Source organism: Morus notabilis, unplaced genomic scaffold, assembly GCF_000414095.1.
Source record: "Morus notabilis unplaced genomic scaffold, ASM41409v2 Scaffold451, whole genome shotgun sequence".
In the NCBI taxonomy this organism is placed as follows: domain Eukaryota; kingdom Viridiplantae; phylum Streptophyta; class Magnoliopsida; order Rosales; family Moraceae; genus Morus; species Morus notabilis.
This window is the reverse complement of record NW_010361080.1, coordinates 1,014,935-1,041,876: the sequence shown is the minus strand read 5'-3', so window position 1 is coordinate 1,041,876 and position 26,942 is coordinate 1,014,935. Positions and strand designations below refer to the sequence as shown.

At 31.7% G+C, this 26,942-nt stretch overlaps 3 protein-coding genes across 5 annotated transcripts; 2 read left to right on the top strand and 1 right to left on the bottom strand.

Moving 5' to 3' along the window:
• Positions 1-2,712: 2,712 nt before the first annotated feature.
• On the top strand, positions 2,713-9,399 carry LOC21408557. Of its 2 annotated transcripts, none has more exons than XM_024165841.1 (8): positions 2,713-3,011; positions 3,568-3,898; positions 7,777-7,848; positions 7,944-8,011; positions 8,283-8,433; positions 8,554-8,643; positions 8,747-8,842; positions 9,033-9,399. In XM_024165841.1, exons 2-8 carry the CDS (start codon positions 3,644-3,646, stop codon positions 9,123-9,125), a joined length of 825 nt encoding a protein of 274 aa, XP_024021609.1. In that variant the 5' UTR covers positions 2,713-3,011; positions 3,568-3,643; the 3' UTR covers positions 9,126-9,399. The 2 variants fall into 2 exon arrangements, with proteins under 2 accessions (XP_024021609.1, XP_024021610.1); XM_024165842.1 differs by lacking the exon at positions 2,713-3,011 and adding an exon at positions 3,073-3,113.
• A 412-nt stretch (positions 9,400-9,811) lies between these two features.
• LOC21408556 (sulfhydryl oxidase 2) lies at positions 9,812-15,135 on the bottom strand. 2 transcript variants are annotated; one of them, XM_024165820.1, is made up of 12 exons: positions 14,712-15,135; positions 13,942-13,966; positions 13,765-13,857; positions 13,213-13,394; positions 12,382-12,451; positions 12,214-12,282; positions 12,016-12,089; positions 11,788-11,938; positions 11,599-11,639; positions 11,031-11,177; positions 10,467-10,949; positions 9,812-10,296 (listed from the first exon to the last, which is right to left on the bottom strand). In XM_024165820.1, the coding sequence occupies exons 1-11, from the start codon at positions 14,936-14,938 to the stop codon at positions 10,478-10,480; spliced, it is 1,551 nt and encodes a 516-aa protein (XP_024021588.1). In that variant the 5' UTR covers positions 14,939-15,135; the 3' UTR covers positions 9,812-10,296; positions 10,467-10,477. The 2 variants fall into 2 exon arrangements, with proteins under 2 accessions (XP_024021588.1, XP_024021589.1); XM_024165821.1 differs by having other exon boundaries at positions 10,515-10,949.
• Positions 15,136-22,016: 6,881 nt separating this feature from the next.
• LOC21408555 (repressor of RNA polymerase III transcription MAF1 homolog) lies at positions 22,017-25,296 on the top strand. Its single transcript, XM_010098453.2, has 11 exons — positions 22,017-22,132; positions 22,298-22,356; positions 22,471-22,541; positions 22,672-22,721; positions 23,010-23,083; positions 23,169-23,231; positions 23,611-23,698; positions 24,515-24,577; positions 24,650-24,729; positions 24,824-24,895; positions 24,987-25,296. The coding sequence occupies exons 2-11, from the start codon at positions 22,325-22,327 to the stop codon at positions 25,066-25,068; spliced, it is 675 nt and encodes a 224-aa protein (XP_010096755.1). The 5' UTR covers positions 22,017-22,132; positions 22,298-22,324; the 3' UTR covers positions 25,069-25,296.
• The last annotated feature ends 1,646 nt before the right edge of the window (positions 25,297-26,942 follow it).

The window sequence follows — 26,942 nt, the reverse complement described above, 5'->3', positions numbered from 1 at the left end:
AAGAAAAGATGTTTGCATTTTAAGATGTAGTTGTTTCTTTGTTCACTAATCATTTATCATTTGTACATGTTTTTAAACATTATATCTGACCAAGATCTGACTGTTAAAATACAACCAGATATTATTTTTTTTTCTATATATATATATTACCTAGATTTATCATTCTTCTTCTTCTTCTTTGTTTCTTGCATTTTATATACCTTGGACCTTGGGCGTGGACATTGTGGTGCGTGTGTATGTTTCGTTTTTTCATATATAACCCTAAAAAATGATACATCTCAATCTTACCCATTTCCCAAATAGGAAAACGTACAAAGAATAACAAAAAAAAAAAAAAAAAAAGCTCGGGAAACATATAATTGTGATAAACAAACGTAAATCTAGATGATCCGTTGCTACTTGAATTATTTTTGGTGGACACATAATTGATCAGTTTACCTACTTAAATTCTAACATGCGAAATGACACAATACATTTTTATTTCCCACGCGCAACGTTAATCACATTATACAGTTAGTAGTTCGTTATTTAGAAGCTGAATGATGTCAAAATTAGTCTATTATCATGCAACAAACACATTTGACTCAAATGTGCTTGTCAATACGTATGTATGATTATATTCCTATAATAATGGTTGTTCAACTACCTTACCTTCTTAATAATTAAAAATTATTATGGGAAACTTTATTTATGTAACTTTTGTGATCTTTGATCTTTTCTTCGTTGGCTCAGATATATTAATGCCTTCGTACTTTCGATTAATCATTCAATCATTTCTTTCCTTAGTCGTTCAATTTTAAAAAAAAAAATGGAAAGGACCGGGTATGGTATATATTCATGTCGTTTGTTAGCTAAACTTTAAAAATGTATAAAACAAGATTATTTGTATTGCACTCAACATATTAAATGGATTTGATAATTGCATTATGGGTTAAGTTTTTATGTAGCATTAAAAAAATCACAATTATTTTCTTTCATGTTACTACAGTGTTATATTTAATTATTCTGATAATTACCGCAAGTAATTAGTGTGTCATTGTTCGTACTGACAATAATAACTAGTTGTAATTGAAGTAGCGATGATGTAATAAAAATAAATAAATATCACAATAGTTGCAAAAGGAAAATAATTTATTTTGTTAATGGTGTATAAAATATTGTTATAGTACAAGTACATGCATGCACAAAATGATATATTGGATTTGGAGGTCGTATTAGTTTAAGCTTGAAAAATGATGTGAGATATTCAATCTTAGTTCCAACCAAACCAACAGAAAATCAATCAAATTACTTGAATTATGATTTCCAACCAATCTCATCAACTACTAATTAGATCATCCTCAATGCAAATGTTAATATCAATTATATATTTAGAATAAAAAATTATGATATAATATATTGTTTTCATTTTTGCTCTAATACATAATGATATTTGAAATGCGAAATCTACTTTTTCATATAATTATTAAGCTTTAGAAGTTGTAAAAGTAAACTTTTATTTTTAAAATAATTAGAAAATGTAAAAGTTGCACTAATTACATGAAAAAAGTAAATATTTCAACCAATAATAATCAAATGTCAAATTTCTCATATGCAATACTTGATAGAAAATTTACTACAAAATATATAGTATATGAGAAATTTAGCATAACAAATAGCATTGCATTGGAGAGTATTTTTTACACTCAAATATTAAATTTATAATTAGTACATTAATTATAACATTACTTTAGAGATGCTATTAGAGTTATATCTCAAGAGCACGGTATTTTTCTAATTAAAAGGTGAACCAAACACTTGGCAAACATGTAAAAGAGGCTTCTCCAGAAGTTATTGGGTCATCAGACAAAGGGTTCAATTTTTGTTGATAATGAAGTCAAAATTTCTCAACTTATATAGTGGTCCACCTTTCTATGTTTTAGGCTTTTTTGGCTAGCATACAATGATGAAGAAAATAGCATTAGAGAAACTTTTCCTATAATTTACAATTCCTGCAGTTACATGTGTGCTTCTGAGAGGCCGCATTAGTTTATTATTTGATGGATGACCACGCAAATGGTTTTGTTTTGTACGCCCAAAATTTAACAAGTCATTTTGAAACTTGGCGGAAAAATTGAAGACCTATTTGTTTATTTATTTTGGTTTTGCATGCACTAATAAAATTTGCATTTGTTTCTTGTTGACTGCTGTTCTGATTTTTGTTATTTAGTGGAATTTTATGAAAAAATAAGACTCGCAGCACACAATTTTTAACAATTCGATCACACTATAATTATATTAGAGTGAAAAAAAAAAATGTATGAAAGTTTGATAGAACTTGATAAAGAGTTTAGATTTTTTTTTTAAAAAGAATAAAGAGTTTAGTGACGCCATAAAGCACTAGTGACAACCATAACACAAACTTAGACAAAAGCAAAAGAGACAAACCAAAATATGACAAGAGAACCTTAAAAGAAGGAAGTCATTTTTTTGTCTTTTCCATTTTTTGTTTCCTTTTTTTTTTCTTCTGAAATGAATATTTTAACAAAGACGAAGGAAATGGCATAATATTTTCGTGGCAGTTTTTGTCGTTGTTACTTGTAAAGGTCATTCTAAAGTCTAAACCGTAAAAAACGGTAAAAGGAACCGTGGCGGTCGCGGGCTTCTCGTTTCAATCTCTCTCTCTCTCCCCTCCAACAATACATATATAAAATACCCATATTGAACATCTTGTACTCGCAACAAAAGAAAAGGAGAGAGAAAGAGAGAGAGAAACAGTTGTTAAAGCACAAAGTTTCATTACGTTTAATATTGATTGATGTGTTGTTTGTATATATATATATATATATATACACATGTATAGTTATTAATAATCATGGCTTGTGCGTTAACGCAATAAGTTAATTTTTTGATTGGAGTAATTCCCACAAAGACGACACTCAATCTCTTTGCTTTTTCTCCAAAACAGAGAGATTTCCTCAAGGGATAGAAAGAGAGTTTTCTTGGCTTGAAGAACATACCATCCTCTTCTTGTAAGTCTCTCTCTTCTTTTCTTATAGTTTCCTTTCTCAAAATTCTTCTTCTGTTCTCTAAGTTATAGCTTATTTCCTTTTTAAGGTCTTTGTCTCTTAAAGGTATCTACTTTCCCATTGAATATGTGGGTCTTTTTTCATTCATTCATTCATTCTTCCCCATTTCTTTTCTCTGCCTACTTTCTTGCTCTTCCTTTATTTCCTTATGCCTTGTCATATTTCAAATGTTTTTCTGTTTTGCCCCCTTTTTTTTTTTGCTTTGATGATTGGTATATCTTTTAGTTATTAGGCTGTTCGGGGTTGTTCATGTTTTTTTTTTCCCCCCCTTCATAAAAAGGACCTTTACAACCTTCATTCTGTTTCATCCTTTTCATGTATTTAAAAATATTCCCTACAATTAACCTTGTCCGAATTGAATTCTCTTTTAGGTAATTTTTTTTAAAGAGTTTTATCTTTTGTCTACTTCTTTCATAAATAGTAGTTAATAGTGTCATTTGTTCATTCCCTTTATGAAATTCCATTGTTCAAACAGACACTATCTGTTATTGTTATGCAGGAGCCAAACCCAAAAAGCTTGTTCAAGAGTTTTTCTTTAAGAAGTGGTGAGTTGTTTTTGCTTTGTGATCTTGAAGATGGGAGATCATTTTGTGTTGTTGATGGATCGATTACTCACGGAATCAACATTACAAGCTGCAATCGAAAGCAGAAACCGAGAAATCCAATCCGCCATCTCGGTCATTGAGAAGTCGAAAACCAACGACTTGTCAAAGAAGGTTGATTTTGGAGACGTATCATCTCCAAGGAAATTAGTAGAGTGCAGGATATGCCATGATGAGGATGAAGATTCTAACATGGAGACACCCTGCTCTTGTTCTGGTACCTTGAAGGTCAGTTGCTCATTCTAACAAGTAACTTATAGTTTGTATTCTAATAGTTGCTTGGTTTCTTAATCTCTTGTGAACTTATTTGTCTACTTTGTATGTGTTATCGAGAATTCATTGATAAAATATGAACAGAATACCCTACCCACCGACAGAGTATTATTGTGAAACATTAGATTATCATCAAGTTTCGTTAAATTGACAATTTGATCTGGTGGTGTCATATCATAGAATCCTCCATGCCAAGTGTAGTCATAATAAGTACCTTTTTACAAATTTCATTGGGAACACAAAATGGTCACGAACTGCATAAAAATGTTGAAGTTTGAGTCAATTGTAAGCTTCTTTGTTTATTTAATAGTATTTAAGACCATGTTTTTCTTGATATTTCACGAGACCCAGTCAACAAAATCCAATGAAGGATTAGAACAAAGAAAGAACTTTACATAATTAAATAGGGATGTCAAACTTAGCTGCAAAAAATAAAAATAAAAAATATCAGCCGATATGCAGATTTGATGATGTCCATCTTGGTGGGCTTTGAAAACTTTCTTCTTTACTATTTCATCGCAATGATTTATTTCTAGAAAGCTTACAAGTTAATTATGTTCCATGCTAATTTGATTATTTTTATTGAACTACATAAACTTCATTATAAGCATTCCAAGTAAATGACATTGGTTCTCCACATCCCATACACACACTGCAATCTGCAATTATGCATTTGACTAAAACAGCATTCTGACATCTCAATTATTTATTACACATGTACATACTCCTCAGACAGCATTCATGTCTCTCCTCACTGTTAGTTGGGCAAAATGGGTCCAATTACGCCTTTTGTTAGCTCAATGCCTTTGATCCACAAACAAATATTCAAGGGAAAATAGACTCTAGCCTTCCCAAGATAGAGATACATTACCTGTCAAATGAACCGTAGAGAAAAAAAAAGATTGAAAAAAAAAAAGCCTAAAAGTTTTGTCCATCAGAGTACCTGTTACTATTAGGAACTGTTTAAATAAAGGTCCCGCTAATTTCACCGATTTAAATTTAGAATTCGAGTTTTGTTATAGTAAAAAACTCTCTGAAACAGTCACATCTAACTTTTTTACTACAGTAAAAAGCTTTCACATAAAGTCACATATCAACTCGAATTAAAAACTCAAATCAGCGAACTAAACGGGCCCAAAAACTACGTCTTGCAAACATTGTAAATTGTAATCTTTACAGACTTCTCATTCCCAATAGAATTGAGGCGTTTTGTGTTCCATTTATTTATTTTATATAGAAAAATGCTAAACATTTCGACTTAAGGTGAACTGGGATATGAGATAGAGAATTGTTGAGGAAAAACACACACTTATATTCACGCAACAGAAAAAATAAATTGAAATAAAAAATAACAAAAAAAAAAGCACATAAGATAAAGATTTACTTGGTTAGGAGAGAGAGGAAAAATTCACTAACAGTTTCAGAATTATACACTCAACACACTTTTTCACTTTCTCTTTTTACCCAAAATTCCTTACATCATTTGCATATCTCTCTCCTCACGTTTATCTCTTTTTCTCAAAAAGAGACACTATTTCTTACACTTCTCTCTTTAAGCACATCCTACACGAATCACTTATTTATAGACTCCCATGAGCCATAAAATAACTCTTGGCAAAAAACAGAAAACAGTAACTGACCCAAAAAATTCAAATAATTACTTTCCCAAAACTAATTTGAGGCAATTACCTAACAATCTCCATATTAACTCAAGTTCTCTCAACTCATTGGTATTCAATCTCGACACTTATCATTGCACTCCTCGTGGATGGGATGACAACGATGCTACTTCAACAAGAATACACATGTGTCGAGTTTAAACTTTCATCAAACTTGACACGAGAAACTGACTTTTTTTTTCAAAGCATCTTCATTGCCATAAGTTTTCATCATCTCGCATTCATTGTCTTTAACTGTAGTCATCTTGTTGCCATCTTTACTCATGCAATTTTTTTTCACAACAGAAGAAGACTCTTCTTGGCTTGGCTCCACTTTTATAGCTCTACCTACAATTGTAGTCCCAATCAACTTACACAAGTTTTTCACTTTTACACCCTTCATGGCTACTAAATCACCTTTCTTAACTTGTATAAAACCATCATTCGCATAATACTCACAACCCAAAGTGTCTAAAGCCCCTAAAGAAATCAAATTTCTTCTTAATTGAGGAACATGTCTAACAGTTGTCAATTTCCTCATAACTCCATCAGACATCTTCACCTTCGCAGTACCTATTCCAACAGCTTTAGCACTAGAATAATCGGCCATCGATAAAGTACCTGCATCACAAGGCTTATAAGAATTAAACCACTCCTTATATGGGCAGATATGAAACGTGCATCCAGAATCTAAGATCTAAGAGTCATAAACATTTTCATCAACAATAATAGAATACACATCATCTTCACTGTCATACATGTTACCAACAACATTTACAAAACCTGAAGTCTCTTGAGTCTCTTACTTTCTTTTTTCCTCAAGGTACTTTATCAGTTTTTCACAGTTTCTCCTAATATGCCCCTTCTTATGACAGTAATAATACTCAATATCCTTCATTAGACAGAAATGAGAATGATCATCTCTCTTATCATAACATATCTCTCGTGACTTGCTCCTACCCCTATTCGAATCTGACTGTGTCACTAAAACTTATTCAATATGAGACGTATCACTAGGCTTTTTCATATTTACAGTCTCTAACAGAGCAGTCGACACCTCATCCACAGTCAACGTTATCTTTCCAACTAATAGTGTAGTAACTAAAGTCTCATGATTTAGATAGGGAGGCCAACAAAATTACTGCTCTATTTTCCTCATCAATTTTACCTCTACACTTAATAATTGAGTTATGTACTAATTAAAATTATTTATATGGTCCCTAACATCACTTTCTTCATCCATCTTCAACTCATACAATTGTTTCTTCAAATATAGTCTATTTTTTAGGGATTTTGACAAATAAATTTTTTTAAATTTTTTCCATAATTCAAAAGGAGATTTTATTCATAACACTATATTTCAATTCAGGAGCTAAACTTAAACGAATAGTGCTTACCGCTCTCGCTTCTAATTCTTCCCAATCTTCATCTTTCATCTTTTCTAGCTTTTTTTCTTGCAGCGCTTTCAATAATCCATGCTAAATTATAACATCTTTTACTGTACTCTGCAAGATGCTGAAATTACTTTTTCCATCAAACCGCTCAATCTGCTCAAACTTTATCCCATACATCATCTTGACCTTTTTTTTCTTTTAATCTTCATCATAGCTACCAGTTGTTGAGGAAAAATAAATCCTTATACCTACGCAGCAGAAAAAATAATCTGAAACAAAAGATAAAAAAAAAAAAAACAGATTAGACAAAGATTTACTTAGTTCAGTAGAGGGAGAAAAAATTCACTAACAGTTTCATAATTACACACTCAACAAACTTTCTCACTTTCTCTCTCTACCCAAAACTTTTTACAACATTTGCCTATCTCTCTTCTCACTTTTCTTTATTTCTCTCAAAAGGGGACATTTGCTTACATCATTTTTTCTCCGCACATAAAACTTTACACGAACCACTTATTTATACTTTTATGAGCCATAAAATAATTTTTACCAAAAAACAGAAAATAGTAATTTACCTAAAAAATATAAAATAATTACTTTTCTAAACTAATTTGAGGTAATTACTTAACAGAAATTGACCCACTACATGCGGTGGGACCTATCCCCTTTCTGGCATGAGTCGGGATGTATAGCTCTGCTCTTTTTAAAATGCGTTTTGTCTGTAGCGTTCTATAATTATATGTAATAATTCTGTAGTCATATATCTGTCTTGGATCTGCAGTATGCCCATAGGAGATGTGTACAGAGGTGGTGCAATGAGAAGGGGGACACAATGTGCGAGATATGCCATGAGGTGAACTAGTTTTTATGACTGAAAAATTTAACAGTCAAATTCAACTCCTTCTGTGTTCTGGTCATTTTCTATGATAATAAATTGTTTATTTTCAGCCATTCAAGCCTGGTTACACTGTTCCTCCTCCATTGTTTCAATTTGGGCGTATTCCAATGCACTTCAGGTGAAAAAAAAAAATTTGGAATGTTGTTGGTGCTTTAATTAATGAATTCTACTATAAGGTCTTATAAAGTCATTGATAATGATCGTAAAATTTAAATCGGATAATACATATTTTTAAGATTGCACCGTTACACCAGCATAAGCATTATCGGATTTAAATAGTACGATATGATTGATGTCACCCACTCCTAGTGTGGGGCTGCTTCCACTATAGAATTTCTTAAGGTGTGATATTATTTTCTCAACTTGGGCAATGTACTAAAAATAAACAGGGGAAACTGGGAGATTTCAAGAAGAGACATAAATAGCCCTCGCATTGTAGCAATGGTTTCCACTAACCGAAACTTCCTGGATCCTGACTTTGATGATTACTCAGCTTCCAATTCTGGAGGTCTCACATGGTGTCGTTCGGTGGCCGTCACTGTAATCTTTCTCTCTCCTCTCTCTATTGTTTGTTATGGTATGAAAGTGGTAAAAGAATAATCATATACTTGTTGACAATAAATCAGTAAATCACTACTTGCCATTTTGTTTTGTTTGCAGTTCATTATTCTGTTGATTCTAAGACACACTCTTCCCTTGTTAATCAGTGGAAACCATGACTACTCTTTCTTCTCTTTCCCACTGATCATGGTAAAAGAATTTTAGCTTCCTTTTTTTCCCTTTGTTAAAGCCGACAATAGAAAATTATGTGGTATGAATTACTGCTTGGACCCCTTTTTTCTATCTTGGGCAGTTGCTATTTCTTCGAATCGTTGGGATTGTTCTGCCGATATATGTCATGGTCAGGGTGGTGACTGCCATCCATCAGCGCCGCCGCCGTAACCACCAGGTAAATAGTTACAGAATTGTTGTATTGTATTATAAAATCCAATGTCAGTCACACTGATTATTGGTTTGAAAAAGGTGGCGCAACTATCCTTAACACGACTATCGTATTAAGATATATTTTTTTACTGACTATACTAATTCATTTTTGTGCATCTCTGTCTACCTTTGGTTTTGGTGGATGAACAAATTAGGTCCTTCCTGTTTCAACGTTAGATACTTCTTCGGATGAAGAAACCGAACAGTCGGATATGCAGCCTCGGCCCCATGCAACTCGTGTAAACTGATTTTACTATACACAAAAAGAGAATCAAATCCAAAGCACCTGGTAACTCTTCCATTGCAGAACATGAACTAAAAATGAAAAGGAACAGAGCTGCAAAGGAATACTTCTTGAATCAAACGCTATGATATGATGGGAACAAATGTCCCCTTTGGTCATCATAAAAGAATAGGCAATACATCTTCTGCAAACTGCAGTTTGACTTTTAGTTTTGTTCAAGCTAGATGTAGGTTATAAGGTCTCCTCTTAGCGCCAAAAAAAAAAAAAAAAAAAAAAAATTTACAAGATGTACACTTTCTTCTTTTACTCAATCACATCTGTACAGTTGACGAGTATCCCACTATTGTGTATACAGAGATTATCATACTAGGGAAACTGACATATTAGGGCAAAGTAAAGGTTAACCATTTTCCGTTATTTTGTGGGTTTTTTTTTTTTAAAAAAAAAAGGAAAATGCTGTTGTTTAAATATTACAACTTGATAGTTGATGATGCTCATGCTTGCACGTACAGACACATCTTTACACAAACAATATTCATCCTCCACTTCTATGGTAAGGGTTGTCCTTTTTAAGTACCATTTAGATTAAGCTTTAAATTATCTAATCTATAAGTGCTCATGTTGAAAATTTGCAACACACATATAACTGAAGGACAATTCCTATAGAAATTCCTTTTTTTGTGTGTGTGTTTTTGGGTATGAGTATTGCATAACCTGTTCAATATGGCCCAGAAACAAGATGAAAGGACACAGCAAAGGAAGTATACCAGAAGAGAACCCCCTAAAAGAAAGTACACCAGGAAGGGCTAAAAAAAGGATAGAGTAACAGAATTACACTAATGAACTCTGTAAGACAATGGGGGGAGAGGGATTAACAATTAGGGAAAAGAAGGAAAAAACAACAACAAAAAGAGCCGCTGAGATCTAGGATGCTTCTCTCCCAAAATTTAAGAATGTGAAACAAATCTGTACAATCCACATGGGATCTTATCTTAAATCTTAAATAGTTAAAAGCTCGATCAGGGTATCTGCTACAAGGCTGTATGTAAGGATTCCTACTCAGCCACCCTGAATCCTCCTGCTCAATGTATTAGTTTCCTCTTTACAACAATCTTGGCTCCAGTTTCTTCGCCTGTTGCCTTTTAGAGCAATCTTAGTTCCAGTTTCTTCTTGGCCTGAAATGTAGTAAAGAACACGAATAAGACAAAGATGAATGCTACAAAAACACTCTCTCTCTCTCTCTCTCCCTGATATCTCTAGCTCGCTCTTTTTTTCCCTTTAATTTCCCTCTTTCCCACCCTTCTTCGAGTTCAATCCATTAATCCTCTATGAAGGAGCACATTACCCTCCTAACTATCATATGTTCTTTAAAGAGTGTAGTTGATGAAAATACTTCCGACTCTTCTGCTGTGAACGCCAATAGCAAGCAAGCGCTCCGAATGCACAGCTAGCAACAGCAATTGCCAATGCAGCCCCCACAGGCACCACAACTGCATTTGTAGAGGCCACTAAATCCTCAAGAGCCCCAATAGTCAGTAAATTTCCAAGAGCATCTTTATCTTTGTAAAGAGAAACAAGGGTTTTCCCATAGTAATTTGTCAAAAATTTGAACACTTCATCCTTATCCCAGTCGATTTCATTATTCCTCTGGTTATGAGAGCGATAACAAGAAGGGCAAAGCTGCTTCGGAGGCCAAATCATCTTCGGGAATTTAGGATCAACAGTTTCAAGAGATGCCTCTTCCTTAATCAGTCTCACGTTGACCTTATTGTGCGCACTCCATAGCCAAAGGACAAAATCACGGGTTTTGTTTAAGGGACCAGAAACACTACAAATTAGAAATAACCAGCAGTCAGATCAAAAGGACACAAGAACACCTTAAAAATTTATTGTTTCCTGTAGCATTTACCTTGAGCACATGTCATAAAAATGCTGGCGACATTCCTCACATACGAAGAAGTTGTGTACAAAGTCACATATAGCAGTAAATGCGAACTGACTCTCTCCATCCTCAACTCTCACGGACAATGAATGCATAAGAACCCACAATCCACAACTGTGGAAAAAAGAAAGGCGAACACACGGCGCGCACACGGGCACGCACACACACACACATAAGAGAGTTATTTTTTGCTGCAGGGTGGGAAAAAAAAAGGCTATAACGAGGAATAAGATGTTGCAGTTAGTTACACTGACGGAAAAAAACATTCAGTAGACCCAAACTGTGATGGGAAAGGGAAGATTGATAGGGATGGACTAGCTAGGGAAAACAAAGTTTTCTTATGAAAATAAAAAGCTGAAGAAAAGACTACAAAGAAGCAAGGAAACATCTAATAAGCAGCTCTGATTTGTGAACCAAAGCAAATATGACAAACCTAAAAAAAGAAAAAAAAGAAAAAGGAAACAAAGCAAGAACGAGTATGATAATTTAGTTAACATATCAGTTTTGATGGGTTGATAAATAAATAGATGATTACCTAAAACCCCGGGTGTCGTTCTTGCTGCCACGGCAGAACATCTGTAAAGAACACAAAAGGCAATAAATACAGAAGAAATTTGCACTAAATGTTCTCATACAACATTCTAAACGTACTCAACACAAAGGATGAAGCAAACAGAGTACATAGTAGAATAAACATGATGAACTACAAATGCCAAGTACCCACCCAATAACCTCGTGGAACATTTTTCCCGCAAATCTGAAAAGTACCCAGTGGACCGTGTCCATCATTTTCTTCCTGTTTATTAGCCAACAACAGATCTGACGGGAACAAGTCATCAAAGTTCACAAGTATCTCAGCACTTCCCTTGCGGCACCTGATATACATAATCTCGAGTATTATATACAGTACTGTGTTGCGAAAGCAAAAGGGAAAATAAGGAATGGTCCTTACCTCTTAGAAGGATGATGAGCCACTAGAATTTGAAGAAACTTAATAAGTGAAGCTCGAGTATTTGATTTGATCATCTATGAAGACACAGACACAAGATGGGTAAATCAAAACAAATAGCATTAAAAGAAAAATTAAAAAAAAAAAGAAAGAAAGAAAGAAAGAAAGAAAGAAAGCCTAGGGAGGGAAAATAATTTATACCTTGTGTTCTAAGATGATATCAAAGGCAGTGGCAGTTGCCTCTTCAACATCATAGACAGCTCGTGCAATCTTGACGAAAACATGCATTAAAACATTATATCTTGAACTAGAAGTAGCACAAATTTGTAAAAGCAGTGAAAAAACTTAAGTTTGAGCTCACGGATGCACCTGCCCAGGATCTGAGACATTTGATGGAAGATGGTCATTTTCGAATTTCTCATCACCCAAGCTGAATGAGCTGTAATTTAGATAGAATTAGAAAACAGAACAATACACTTGTTTTCAATAGTACTTAACTTCGATTCTATTACAGTAATATTTTGATGATAGTGCACACTCCATGTATAAAACACAAGAGTTTCTCAAAATGCGCAGTTTATGCGCAAGTAATTTAACAGTTTGTTACTTCATTCTCATTTCTATCATGTGAGGGTGAAATATATCATACACTAGAAAAAAAGATGCAAATGAAAGAAACATTCTTTTCTTAGCAAAGGAAAAATAAAAGATGCAAGTGATCGACTAAAATAAAGGAGAAAATGCATCTAATGCGTATCAATGTGATAATTGCTTCTGAATATTTAGTTCTTACTTCTCAGTTAAGCATTATGTTTATAGAAAACCAAGTCTTGGTGGAATCTTGTTTGTGGAAATCTCCTTCAAAAGAGTGCAGGAACTTTTCCTCTCTTTTGGATGGGATGATTTCCTGTACCTTATAAGCTGCTTCTTTTTTTCCCACCTCCTTTTTTCCTTCTTTAATATATATATGTATACCTATATATATGTATATCCTCACCTACTCTAAAGGAAAACTATGAAACGGATAGCACAGGCAAGTTGTTCAACAAAAAGGTAGGGAATAATAAAATACACGTACAAAAAACAATGTTGATAAAAACAATCTATATAATCTCAAGTGGCCCATCTTCTTTGAATAAAAACATCAAGTGCGTTTTAACATTTTGATCAAAATAAGCAATGAACATATATACCTCATACCTGCCTATTTGCTTGTTGATCCAATTAAGCAACTGATCAGCTGTACGCCCGTCATTAATTACACGTAGTTCACTTTTTTCTTGTTTAGGTTCCCAAACACCACCTACAAATTTAGAAGGGGGTCCCCAGAAGAGCATAGGATATTGACCCACAGAGAACCTATCACACAGTTTAGAATTTATCTGTGCTGCCAAATAAGCAAAAGAAAGTTCTAATTATCAAGCCATACTTTAATAGATAGAAAGACATTAATATAAATACGAAAATGAAAACACATGGAAATACAGCAGACTAAAGCAAAGGACCGTGCCACCAAAATACTTCTGTCAAGATCAATTCTCTTTATTCATTTGATGTTCTGCTAGATTTCATTTGTTTAAGGAAACCTTTTTCAGAAGTGCGAGTATTGCCTCAACTAGTTAGTTAACATTACGGAAAAGCAACTGCTCCATATAAAAAGAATGGACAACCAGTTCTATATGTTTTAAGAGAAATCATATGAGGAATATATATTTAAAAATAGAAGGGGAAAAAAGCACACAACATATATACCTTAGCCGCACAGTCTACCCTTGTCATCAATACGATCCCCGGATGAACAGCATCTGGTCCATTGAAAAGCCTCGCTACCTTTTCATAATGAGGCTGCAGATTTACTTTTTCTTAACAACGGCATGACATGAGAATGATTCAACAAAGTTTTTAAACAAAAATCTATGGCTGTCATACCTTATAGTTTCTGCAAGCAGGGCACCTGCCAGAAAAGCAACAAACAAAGAAAATTAAACTTCACCAAACATACACATTAAAAATAGCAAGCTAGGTTCGAGAAACTAGCCAGCCAAAGAATGTGAGTACAAGAGAGAGATAATTGTGCCAGTTTCTCGTCTAGTTATAAAACCCAACAAAGAATCATATAGGCACCCATTTCTGAGTTTGTACTTTATGCACATGTGTGCCTAAATTTACTATATTGGACTTTACAAAGTCCTGTAGTATATATGGTTTTCTTTCCTCTAGCAATTGGTACATGATATCTGTATGATTGATATGATTTTTTGGCATTTTGTATATGATCTTTTATGCAGGTAAACACTTTCTTGCATTTAAAATCAGAAACTTCCCGAAATACGCATATATATATATATATATACATATATATATATCCATATACGCAAATCTGTTTCATTCAAAAACTATCTGCCATGAAAGCAAGCAACTAAGCCAAAATTCTATGCATCAAAATTGCAATATTTGCCTGTGACAAACCACGAAAAGAAGCTAAATCATAAATGTTTAAATAAATCCCAATCCAAAGCAAATCAACCGAACAAATTCAAAAATTAATAATAAAAAAAAAAGAATTCTTCAGCTCCTATATTAGATCTATAACGAAACTTAGTACAAGCATTAACATACATAAATTTTGCATATTCAATAAACGACTCGAATCAAATAGATAAAAAAGACAACTTTTTTAATTTATTAAAAAAACTGACCAGTGGGCGAAAAATTCAACGACGGCGAAAGTAGCGGGGGTGTCCTTGAGTACGGAATCGAAGTTGGTGACGTTCAAATCGACGGCGTAGTCGCGAGGATCGCCGTTGTCGCCGTCGATTGCTCGGAGAATCGACCGCGATCCCATATTAGCCGACGACGAAGACGATGAAAAATCGAAGCTCCCCAAAAAGAGGCTCAAAATCACAATCCGAATCGCGCCAGACATGGATGCAACTAGATCAAAATCAGCTAGCCCTATACCGAATAAATTAGGGTTTTCGAAGATTTAAGAAACGCTGTGATATAAATTAGGCGTTTTGTTTTTCTAATTAAATGTCGAAATTTAATATCTTAAGAGGAAACTAAGAGCTGAGGAAGATCTGCAGCTTCAATGGTTGTTTTGTTGTTGCAGAGGTTAAAAACTTAAAAGGGCAAAATGTGTGTTTTGTGGGGTCAAATGCTTCAAAAGGCCTTCTTTGTATGGCCTTTTTTTGTGTGTACGATTTGAACGGAATTACCAAATTCCAACCCAAAGATTGTTTTCCTTTCCTTTGGAGAATAAAAAAGCAAAAATGTATTTTCTACCGTGTAACACCGAAAAATAACCAATTAGTATAACACTACTTTCTTACCGTTAAATTAGTTTGTAACGGTCATAATTATAATAAGAATAATTTTGACTGAAGTGTTGTAAATTTTTAATATAAACACGGTGAGTTTTTTTATAGTGTTTTACCGTAAAAATTGCCTTGAATAAAAAGGTAAAACAATAAAATAAAAGAAACTTTTCTAGTTTTTTTTTTTTCTTTTACTTGATGTTAAAAAGAAGGGAGATTTTTTCCCTTTTAAAAAAAGTGAAATGTGTTGTTTTCTTTTCTTTTCGTTTCTTGTAAGTGTAAATTTAAAATAATATATTAGTGATTGAGAAATAAAATAGTGTTTCTCTCATAAAATAGCTTAGACTTTAAGATAAAACGTGGCACCCTTCACTTTTAAGCAAAAATATAAAAAGATAAACAAGTCAAATGTTAGTGGTACTTTCTTTTCGAATTGTCTTTTACAGTATCAAATTCAAGTACTAAATGACCATTTACCAACAATCTAAAATAACAAATGAATACGATTTTATTTTTATTTTATTTTTGGCTAAAAAATGGGTGTTCAGTTTTGCTCAATCTCAAAAATGGGTGTTTGATTACTCTGGCTAACATATTTTGGTGCACTGGTCCATGATATGTACGTTAAAGAAGAGCAAGGAGTTAATCTTTTATATATATATATATATATATATATATATACACAATAAACTAAAAAAGTATTGGAGATTGAAAGCCATTCTTTTTCCGAGAGTCAAGGAATTAGTCGGGATTGGGTGCATTCTTTTTTAAGTAAAATATAAAAGTGTTTCGAGAAGGGAAAAAAAAAAAAAAAAAGAAGTAATAACTAAATTGTGTCAAATGCCGTACCTAACTAGTTAACTAGCCAACTAATCTCTCATGAGGAGTTTGTCTTATAATTGTATATATTAGGAATATATTAGGAACTCACTAGTTACTAAGACCAAAACTGAAAGCGAGCGTATAATTGTCACTAAATTATAAAAAAAAAAAAAAAAAAAAAAATTATTGAAATTAAGTAGATACACGAAAGGACGTAGATTATTATTATTATTATTATTATTATTATTATTATTATTATTATTATTATCTAAAGAGAAAGGACGTAGGATTTTTTTTTGTTTAGAATATAGAAGCTGTTATTATAAACAAAAAAGTGTTTGATACCAGAACAGTTTTTATAGGAGAAGATTTCTCCAACAAAATTAGCTTATCATCTGTAAAGAGTATAAGTAGCTAAAGAATGGATAACCTTGTTATTTGTTTCCCTAAACATATGACATAATTTAGCTCTTAGAAAAGACAATAAGTTAGATACATCTAACAATAACACTCCAAACTCATTACAAAAAGAAGAAAACTCTTCACAGTTTGAATAATTGTTAATGTACTAGACTTTACAAAAACGGAGATTTAGACTTAACAGAATCCAAATATTCTTAAAGATGATGCAACAATCACAAAACCTGAAAGATAAAAATAATCTTGAATAAGTATGGGAATAAACTGATATGCTTGAAAAAATCTAAAATTGAAACAATTGCTCCAATAAAATAGCTTTCCTTTTCTTGAAAATTTTTCTTCAATGACTTACCCACTAAGGGCACTCAATCAAAAGTGTATTGTAACAACAAACATCGGGAAAAAAAAATCCAAATAACTATTGAAACTCTCATAAAATGAGAGACTTTTAACTCTCAAAAAGAGAGATCATCTCATTATATAGACATCTGTAATATTACTATAATTATCAATCAGATGTTTCATATCAATAACAGTCTCGTAAAGTTGTGATATGAGCAATTACAATTAAAAAGAATAAACATATAAGATGGCATAAATTTAAAATGTTATAAATACTAACAAAAAAAAAAAAACAATTACAGTTACAATATCAATATAGCATAAAAATAGAATACTGCTTGTCAGAATAATAACGAATTTCTTTACGGTTAACGTGAATTAAATAATTTAAAACACAATTAAAAGTGGAATTTAAATAAGAATATACATAATTTATAGTGGTTCACCCTCAATTCAATAGCTACGTTCACTGCGTAGACGGAGAGGAGAGAAAATTCAATACTTTGGAAGAGACTACACGCACAACTTAGAAATTTTCTGACTTATCATCCCTTATTTATACTCATAATCACAGCTCATATCCTTTCCTTATCGGTATTTAGGATATTTCTCTTATCTTTTGGGATAATTTTCCAAAAGATAAAGATTACAATCAATGAGGACGGTTTCCTTATTTAAACTTCATATATTTGAATTACAAATAGCAAATCTTGTGACAAATCTCGCGGATCTCATCTCTTGCACAGCCTCAACTTCATAAACGCCACAGAAGCATCTTTGCCTTCAATTGCGGGTACGGTTGACCTCAAGCTTATGTTTAGCGTTTCTTTCCAGCAATCAACCTTAAGAGAGTTGCATGTTGACGTAACGCTTAAGGCTGAGCAACCCTTGATAATTTAGTATTCTCAATTAAGGCATGTGGGCCCCATTGAAAATCTTATTTAGGGCTCGACTTTTTACCCTACAAGACTACTATTTTTCATGGAAGTAGACTCCTATTAAAGAAATATGAATGCTTTGAAGATTAGTTCTGATAATAGAGTATGAGCAATTAATGCTAGATATTATGGTTGCGTTTGACATTACTTTTTGCTCTCAAAATCAGCTTATGTTTGTAGCAAAAGCTGATTTTAGTGTTTGATAAATCTCTTCAAAAGTGCTTTTTGAAATAATTTTGAAAAATCTACACTTAAAATCAGAAGCAGCCTAAAAGCAACTTTAACTTTTAGATTGTGCAGGAATCAACATAGTACAATTAATAAAACTTTCATAATACACATAATACCTCTAATTAAATTTAAAATTTACAATATTCCCAATTTAAAATTCAAACTCGTAATATAATATAATAATACAATAATATAATATAATATAATATAATGTAATAGTAATATTGTAACAAATAATATCATAATTATATTAGTAAGTCTAATATTATTATTTTATTTATGATATTATAATTATAATATCATAAATAAAATAATAATATTAGACTTACTAATATAATTATGATATATAATATAATATATATATAATTACAATATAATGTATATTTATTATGATATTTAATATAATACAATAAAACTATTATTAAATAACATATTATATAATTATGATATATAATATAATATATATATAATTACAATATAATGTATATTTATTATGATATTTAATATAATACAATAAAACTATTATTAAATAACATATTATATAATTATGATATATAATATAATATATATATAATTACAATATAATGTATATTTATTATGATATTTAATATAATACAATAAAACTATTATTAAATAACATATTATATAATTATGATATATAATATAATATATATATAATTACAATATAATGTATATTTATTATGATATTTAATATAATACAATAAAACTATTATTAAATAACATATTATATAATTATGATATATAATATAATATATATATAATTACAATATAATGTATATTTATTATGATATTTAATATAATACAATAAAACTATTATTAAATAACATATTATATAATTATGATATATAATATAATATATATATAATTACAATATAATGTATATTTATTATGATATTTAATATAATACAATAAAACTATTATTAAATAACATATTATATAATTATGATATATAATATAATATATATATAATTACAATATAATGTATATTTATTATGATATTTAATATAATACAATAAAACTATTATTAAATAACATATTATATAATTATGATATATAATATAATATATATATAATTACAATATAATGTATATTTATTATGATATTTAATATAATACAATAAAACTATTATTAAATAACATATTATATAATTATAATATGATATTATAATTATAATATCATATTATAATTATATAATATGTTATTTAATAATAGTTTTATTGTATTATATTAAATATAATAATAAATATTTATTACATTGTAATTATATATATTAAATTATAGTATAATATAATATAGTCACAATTTTTAACTATTCACAGTAATTCAACTTCATAATTTACTAAATACTATTACACTGATTTTGAAACCAGCACAACTGTTATGATTATAGTTTACCAAATACTCAACTGCTTTTTATAACAATTATTTTTTCTTTCAACACAGTTAAAAGTAATTTTTCTAAAATCTACAACAATACTAAACTAAGCCTATGTATAGCTATAAGAATCGGTTGAATTTTTAAAAGTGAGAAAATAAATTCGCAAAAATTGAGTTTTATAATTAAGGAAACACAAAAGATGGGAAGGCAGCAGTTAATGAAGTCAAGTTGGATAGTGTGTGAGATAATAGTTCAACGTGGTCTTGGGACAATTTGAGTAATTGGCAGTTGTAGCAGTAGTTCAGAAATTTTGAAATTTGAAAGAAAAAACCGTCAGGAGAACTGCTACCTGATGGTTAATAACTGCTTCTGTTTGAACAAAACTTTAATGGAATGAATTGGTGAAGGAGAAATAAGGTTTGGACAAGATTGATTCAGCAAGGATGATTTGAGACGTCCCTCCCCATGAAACAATGTTAGGAAAAGATACAAAAACAAAGTATCCACCACAACTGCATAACACAGTTTATTGTAATAGTAATGATTTGTAAAAATCAATTAATATGGAAGTATAAACATATATGAATCGTTGAATAAAATAAGATGATTGTAATATAAAGAGTCAAACAGAAAAATGCAGAATGTAAATAATGAAATAATGAGATATTTTGGAGAAACAAGAAAAAACACAGCAATTAACAGATAAGAAAAAAAGATAGCGCAGAAAATTAACCAACAAAAATTGCTCAAAAAAATCTATCATAACAAGATGTCTGCATATATATTACTTTACCCAAAGTCGTGTTGGGAATGTTGCGGTAGCCATTCCTAGAGATTTGAAGGCGTCAAGAATCTCGCTTCTTTCGTGCTTCTTCTTTGTGGGGAAACAGTTGAAAACTACTTTTATGACAGATTCTCAAAGATGAAATCAGAAAACGTTGCAATCATTCGTTCCGCAGAATTGATCCAGAAACAGTTTGCTAAGAATTGTGAGATTTTCAGGGGAAAAATGCGCGGGAAATTGGCAATGAAATTAGATTAGGATGGGAATTTCTGTTTATTTCACCGATTTGAGTTTAGAATTCAAATTTTGTTATAATAAAAAACTCTTAAGAACAGTCACATCTAACTTTTTGCTACAGTACAAAACTCTCAACTTAAATTAAAAACTCGAATCAGCGAACTAAACGGGCCCGCAGAGATGATCAAAATAAGGTTGGATCAACAAAATATCTAGATCATATTATTTTGATAATTATTTTTGATATTATGTCTATTATAGAACTTGTGGAAAACGTCAGTCTAATTATATATTCTTTTTTTTTTGTTGCTAAAATTGATATTCTATTGTAGCTAAAGAAAGATTATAATATGCGCACGTTATAATAGTATATATGACTGTTGATTGTTACCACCCCTAAATATTAATATTGTAATGCTTTGTTTGTTTGTTTTTTTAAAGAAATTAATGAAGGTAATCATGTTACATTACGTAATATTAAGTGTTCTATAAAAAATCATATATCGGGTGTAAAGTGTTCTTTACAACACTTGCATCAACGACGATAATATCATTATCGAACCTAACGTGCAAAAAAGGTCTGTTACATAACAACCACGGACGTAGGATTTTGATAGAAAGAAAGAGTAGAGTGTTCTATTCAAGAAATGTTGTGAAAAAAATTGCTTAATTCTTTGAGTTAATTACATATATGTCTATTTTACAATGAATGAAAAAACAAGTCTACAAATTATTATATTACATATAAATTTGTAAAATAATCCTAATGATATTCTATCCTTAATTAATTATTTTTTAAAATTAGTTATATAAATTTATAACAAACCAAATAAAAAAGGGTATATTTGAAATTACTATAAAATGAACAGATTAATAATATTGTTAAATTAAAGACATATCCGATATATTGCAAGGTAACAATATAGGGCCCGTTTGATAACGTTTTCAAAATAATTTTATTTTCAGTTCAAAAGTAAAAATGAAATTATTTTGAGAATCATTTTGAAACTGATTCTGAAATTACGTTTGGTTAATTTTTTAACAAATTGTTATGAGTATAATAAAAAGGTAAAACCGAGTTTGATTATAATTATTAATTAATGTATTATAACATTATTAATAAATACTAGAAAATAAAAATAAAAAAGAAAAAATAACTTTTAACTGTTTTTTAATTTATTTATAAAAATTATTTTCACATTTTTTTTCATTTTTTATTTTTCAATATTTACTAAATAAACAACTGTTTTGATTTTTACATCTCAAAAAGACGTAAAGAAATGTTTTAAAAAACAATATGAAGCCAATTCCAAACTTATCCATAATTTCGCGTAAATACTTCTAATTTCTTGTAGGCTTCGACTGTGATCCGGCCTGCTGTCTCCATTGGGCCTATATTTCTCGAGGCAGAAATTACGATCCTAACTGAAAGGGCCCAATTAAGACCAGACGAGGATGACGAAAGCCATTAGTCAATTATAACGCCAACCTACGACCAAAAACGAAATCCGAGTTCAGAATATTCGAATTTTAGGGCTCCTGAAACCTTTCGGACCCGATAAAATCCGACAAAAGTTGGAACAATTTCGGCTCGAATCTTCCCCCAAATTCATTGCAAAATTCCATTTAGGTAATTTATGTTGTCAATTCTTCCTAATTTTCCCTTCCTATTTTCGTATCTGTTTTGTTTTCTTTCGCATTATCGTTGAAATCCGATTTAGTTTCGTCGAATTCACAATTCTGTGGTTCAATTGAATTTCCAATTATCAGTTTTTGAGGTTCTTGATTGTTATAGGAGCGTTCGAAGATCCGAAGCACCAAAATGAAGTTCCTAGAATACACGCCCTTAGAGCGGTAATTTCCCAGTAATTTCGTAGTTTATTCTTCAAAAAAAAAAAAGAAAAAAAGAAAAAAGTTGAGCGTCTGTTTCTTGGAGTTTATATTTCTAATTAATCTTTTATTTTTCAGAATAAATGTTTTTCTTAGCCGTTTAAATCTTGGAGAGCGTACCATCAAAGGCTGCCTTGAAGCTTATTCTTGTGAGTTGGAATTTTTTGTTGACTAGAAAGAAAGATGTTTCTTTTTGTTGGGTTTTATTTTTTTTTTTATTTTTTATTTTTATTTTTTATTTTTATAAATATTATATACTGTGTTAATGTATTTGTTTAGGCAAACACACGGGAACTGATAAGAAGTTGTCTCTCAGTTTGGAAAACGAGGTAAAATAAGGCTTTTATGGCATACCATTTACTGTTTGACTTATTTTTAATTCTTTGCAGTTAATATTTTGCAAAATTTGAATATGAGTCAATAATATGTATATCTATGAAAAAATTATGATAATTCAAGTTTATGTTGGGTGGTTGTTTTCTGTACATCCAATCTCAAACATCCCTGATCATTTACGTGTATATAATGCATATATGAATTTTTGGTTCGTCATATTTCCGTTTTTATATGTTATATATATATATATATTAATATATCTTATCTGTTTGTTGCCTCAGATCCTTGATTATCTTGGGAAATCTTCAGATACAGACTCTTGTTCGCCAGCTGAATTGCTTCTGAGCAGATCAAGGTGGTGATTGGTTAGTTGGATTGAATTTGAAAATGCAGGTTGTCTCTCATGTTTCTTTAACTAGTTTTCTTAACATGCATTACAGCCGGAAGACATTGGTCTACCTGGTTCTCACACTTTATCATATGTATCCGGATTATGACTTCAGGTATTTGTATCTTATTTTGTATTAAGCACACATTTGTTTTAAATCGGATTGAAAAAGGAGGGTCACGGGTAATGCCACTGTCAGCTTTTTGGGCGACGTTGCAACCCACTTTGTGGTCCTCTTTTTGCTTTTACTGGGAGTGTTGTCAAGAGGTTTGACAGACAGTTTGGAACCTGTCGCTCTTAGAGGAGCTGAGAGTTCAAATCTCTCCATTTCCCAAAGTTGAATTTTTGCCATTTCGGTAATTGGTTTTTGTTAAACTCTTGGTACTATTATATGATGAGACGGGTACTGGTTACATTGTCATGAATTAATGAATTATTTGTTTTTGTTATTTTTAATGGCTTCTTTATGTTTTCAATGACTGCGGTTTTTACAGTGCTATGAATGCTCATCAGTTCTTCTCAGAGGAAACCTGGGATGGGTTTGAGCAGATTTTTGATACCTATATGTTTGAATCATCGAAGGTATTTTGTAGCTTTTCTTGTTTTGTTGTATGATCTATGCTCCTTTCTATACACTACATGGATATGCAGTCATCTTTATCTACTGGGACCTGTGAGGGGAATCTTGAAAAAAGAATTAGAAAATGAAAAAGGACCTCCATATGAGCAGATCAGAGTTTGAGGGGCAATTATTCCATGATGCTGACCGGTGGTTTTTTTTTTTTGGTTAAATTTATATTATGCATTCTTACGTAGTGTTGTTGTTTTTTTTTTTTTTTTGATACCCAGAAAGCTCCCAAGCCCACTTTGTGAGCCTTAAATACAAATCAATTTATATTATGCATTCTTAAGTGCTGTTCTTTCTTTCTTTTCTTTTCTTTTCTTTTTTTTTTTATTAAATACAAATCAATTATGTTCTATCTACCAAACTTCTGGATGTGGAAATTAGCTATGAGCAGAGAGAAAATTTGTCGTGCATTTGGTATGAGAATTTTTGTATTCGCCCATTCCTGTTGTAGACTTGACATGTTGATTTCACGGAAGGATTTTCTCTTCTTTATTTTCATTTCATCGCTTCTCCCTCCCTCCCTCCCTCCCTCCCTCCCTCTACTGTGTATGCTGTGGTTTGATTTTGAGCAGAGCTATTTTGCTCTGTGCAGAGCCAACTCCGCATCTCTCACGTGTGGCGCCACACCACCTCTGTTGTCATGCGAAGTTGGCTCTGCACTGAGCCAAGCAGCATTTTTGTTTCAATTTTGGTCATCATCGTGGGTTCCTGTCTCTTGATTTGGTTAATGCGCACTGAGCATTAAGTTTTGGTTTCTTGGAATCTTTCAGGAATGGACCGAGACAAATGAGGGTGGCTCTCTTTTTGAGACTTTGTACAAGGCTCTGGACGAGGTGAAATTATTTTACAGAAAGTAAATGGTAGAGTGATAAAAGGAGCAAAATTTATGATACCTTGTTATGCAGGTAGTGAAATTGGCAGACTGTGAAATATACTCTTACAGTCCAGACTCGGATGGAGATCCATTTCTTGAAAGAGGAGCCATGTGAGTTTCTATATCATCATCACATTGCGCAGGATTGTTTTCTCTCTAGTCATATAATCAGCGCTCATGACTTTTATTCCTCTGTTTTCTTCAGATGGTCATTCAATTTCTTCTTCTATAATAGAAAACTAAAGCGTGTTGTGAGTTGCTGTTTCTGCTGTTTAAGGTAATTCAAAGCATTAAGCTGCTTGAAACTCGGAGCTTTTCAGTTAATAAATAAGGGTTCCTTTTCGGCTAACCCGTTCTCTATATGTCAGTAATGTGGTGGCAGATGGATTTCTCACGGATGATCTACGATATGAGGAAGATGGAGAAATATTTGATGTTATGGACATGTAAGGATTACATGTTGTAAGTGCTGCTATATGATAATATGTCAAAAATCTTGACATACATTCGTAGCTGTGTAACTTTTTAGGCTTGTACGTTTATGACACCGAGTAGTAGTAGGTTTAGGTCATGACTCTCTTACGTATATGGTTTCTAGTCCCCTGTAGATACGAGTGATGCTATGTACAGGAACTCGTCTGTATGCACGTTCCAAGTTGATACGTGTCATTTTCTGTATGACTTTCTGAACTTTACAAGAATCTAAAGCGCCTTCACAAATTCAGTTCTGGTAAAAAGAGCATCAGTTGATTGTTTCGTTCTTGCTGTCAAACGTTTGTTCCACTCCCAAGAACTGGGAGCATCCTGATGTTTCACTTTATTTTGTCTGAATCATTTATTGAATAGAAAAAATCATTATGTTAATATGGTCTCTTATTTTTATTTATTTATTGGTAGAAATTGCTATAAGCAGAGCAAACAAAACTAGTCTGTTTTATGGGAAATGAGTTTTCTTCAATGTTGAGTTGGTCGCTGGAACGTTTGGTTCCAACTTCCAATCATAATCATGCGTGCACAATCTTTGCTAGGCAATGAAATAATCGTAAAGGACAATTACATTGGTTGAGTTTAAAGCTCTTCGGTTCTTGGGAAGATTTAGTAACATAATAAAATAAGAATGAATAAATAATGAACGACAAAAAATCTAGAGGGCAAAGAGAGATCAGTTTAATTTGGATTCATTTTAAAACATTTCATGAATTTAAACCAAGCATTGTTTTTCAAGTAGTTTGTGTAAATTGGTTGCTGTTAACCTAAAACAATTATACAAATTCGAGTAAAATACCATTTAGGCAATGCGGTGGTGCGAGGGCTTTGTTTCCTCTCCTAATGAGCAAGGGCCACATAAGATTACAACTATTTCCTCATCTTAAACAAGATAATAAACAAATATATACGCACAAATACACACTAATAGCAAGACCGTAGTAAATAAATTAAGGAGGAATAAGCCTAATTAATTCAAAGTATAATTGTTCACCCAAACATAACTTCAGAAAAAAAGGGGACAAAAAAAAGATTAATTACAAAAATGCTCTATAAATTATATCCCTAGTAACACTTTGTGTTTTAAAGATGGAAGCAAAATGTTACAAGGTGTATAGTTCAGAGGGTAAATGAGAGTAAATGGTATAATTAATGGGAAATTTTTGTAATTAATCTAAAAAAAATCATAAATATGATTGTTCAAAAAACACAAAAATCACATAACAAATAGCTGCCGCAGAACTAAAGAGTCCCATCATGACATGATCTTGTCAGCACCAATCTTTCTTCTCTTGATTGACACTAGACTCTCGTAATATAAATAAGCATCACATGCTCCTGGTATCCCCTTTCCATGAATGGAAAGTTTTCGCAAGTTTTGGCTGTTAAGGTTATACGACACAAATACTCCATCTCTAGTTTGGATTAACAACTCATCATCTTTCCAAAATGCAAGAGGATAATTGATGCTTGGTCCAATAAGCACCGACAAAGTTGTCAACCATCAACTGCATCTCAAAAGATCTTGAACGCCATAAGTCTCTAGTAGAGATGAAAAAGACGACCGAGTCCTTCCATATAGCAAGTTTCCACCTTGTGAGTTTTTGAATTTGGACCTCTTCTGGTAATTGTATTAAATGAAATTCCTCCTCAGAAAAGTCAAATGAAAGAGACTCTTGTAACAAAACAAAAGCTCTAGATATATTTAAATCTTCTTTGTAACAAAACAATTTAAGACACTTGTAGTCATCAATTTTCGGATCATACCCGAATCCAGATCCTGCAATGATGAACTCAGGGTCAACACGCGGTGTGCGGAGAAGTTGGGGTGCGTTTGG

Coding starts and splice junctions, on each gene's coding strand:
- LOC21408556 (XM_024165820.1), bottom strand. CDS start 14,938: ATGTCTGGCGCGATTCGGATTGTGATTTTGAGCCTCTTTTTGGGGAGC. Junction 13,967..14,711: donor GTTGAATTTTTCGCCCACTG/GTCAGTTTTTTT, acceptor CTTTTCTGGCAG/GTGCCCTGCTTGCAGAAACT. Junction 11,178..11,598: donor AACGACACCCGGGGTTTTAG/GTAATCATCTAT, acceptor TTTTTTCCACAG/TTGTGGATTGTGGGTTCTTA.
- LOC21408557 (XM_024165841.1), top strand. CDS start 3,644: ATGGGAGATCATTTTGTGTTGTTGATGGATCGATTACTCACGGAATCA. Junction 3,899..7,776: donor CTTGTTCTGGTACCTTGAAG/GTCAGTTGCTCA, acceptor TTGGATCTGCAG/TATGCCCATAGGAGATGTGT. Junction 7,849..7,943: donor TGTGCGAGATATGCCATGAG/GTGAACTAGTTT, acceptor GTTTATTTTCAG/CCATTCAAGCCTGGTTACAC.
- LOC21408555 (XM_010098453.2), top strand. CDS start 22,325: ATGAAGTTCCTAGAATACACGCCCTTAGAGCG. Junction 22,542..22,671: donor CTGCCTTGAAGCTTATTCTT/GTGAGTTGGAAT, acceptor GTATTTGTTTAG/GCAAACACACGGGAACTGAT. Junction 24,896..24,986: donor TGCTGTTTCTGCTGTTTAAG/GTAATTCAAAGC, acceptor TCTATATGTCAG/TAATGTGGTGGCAGATGGAT.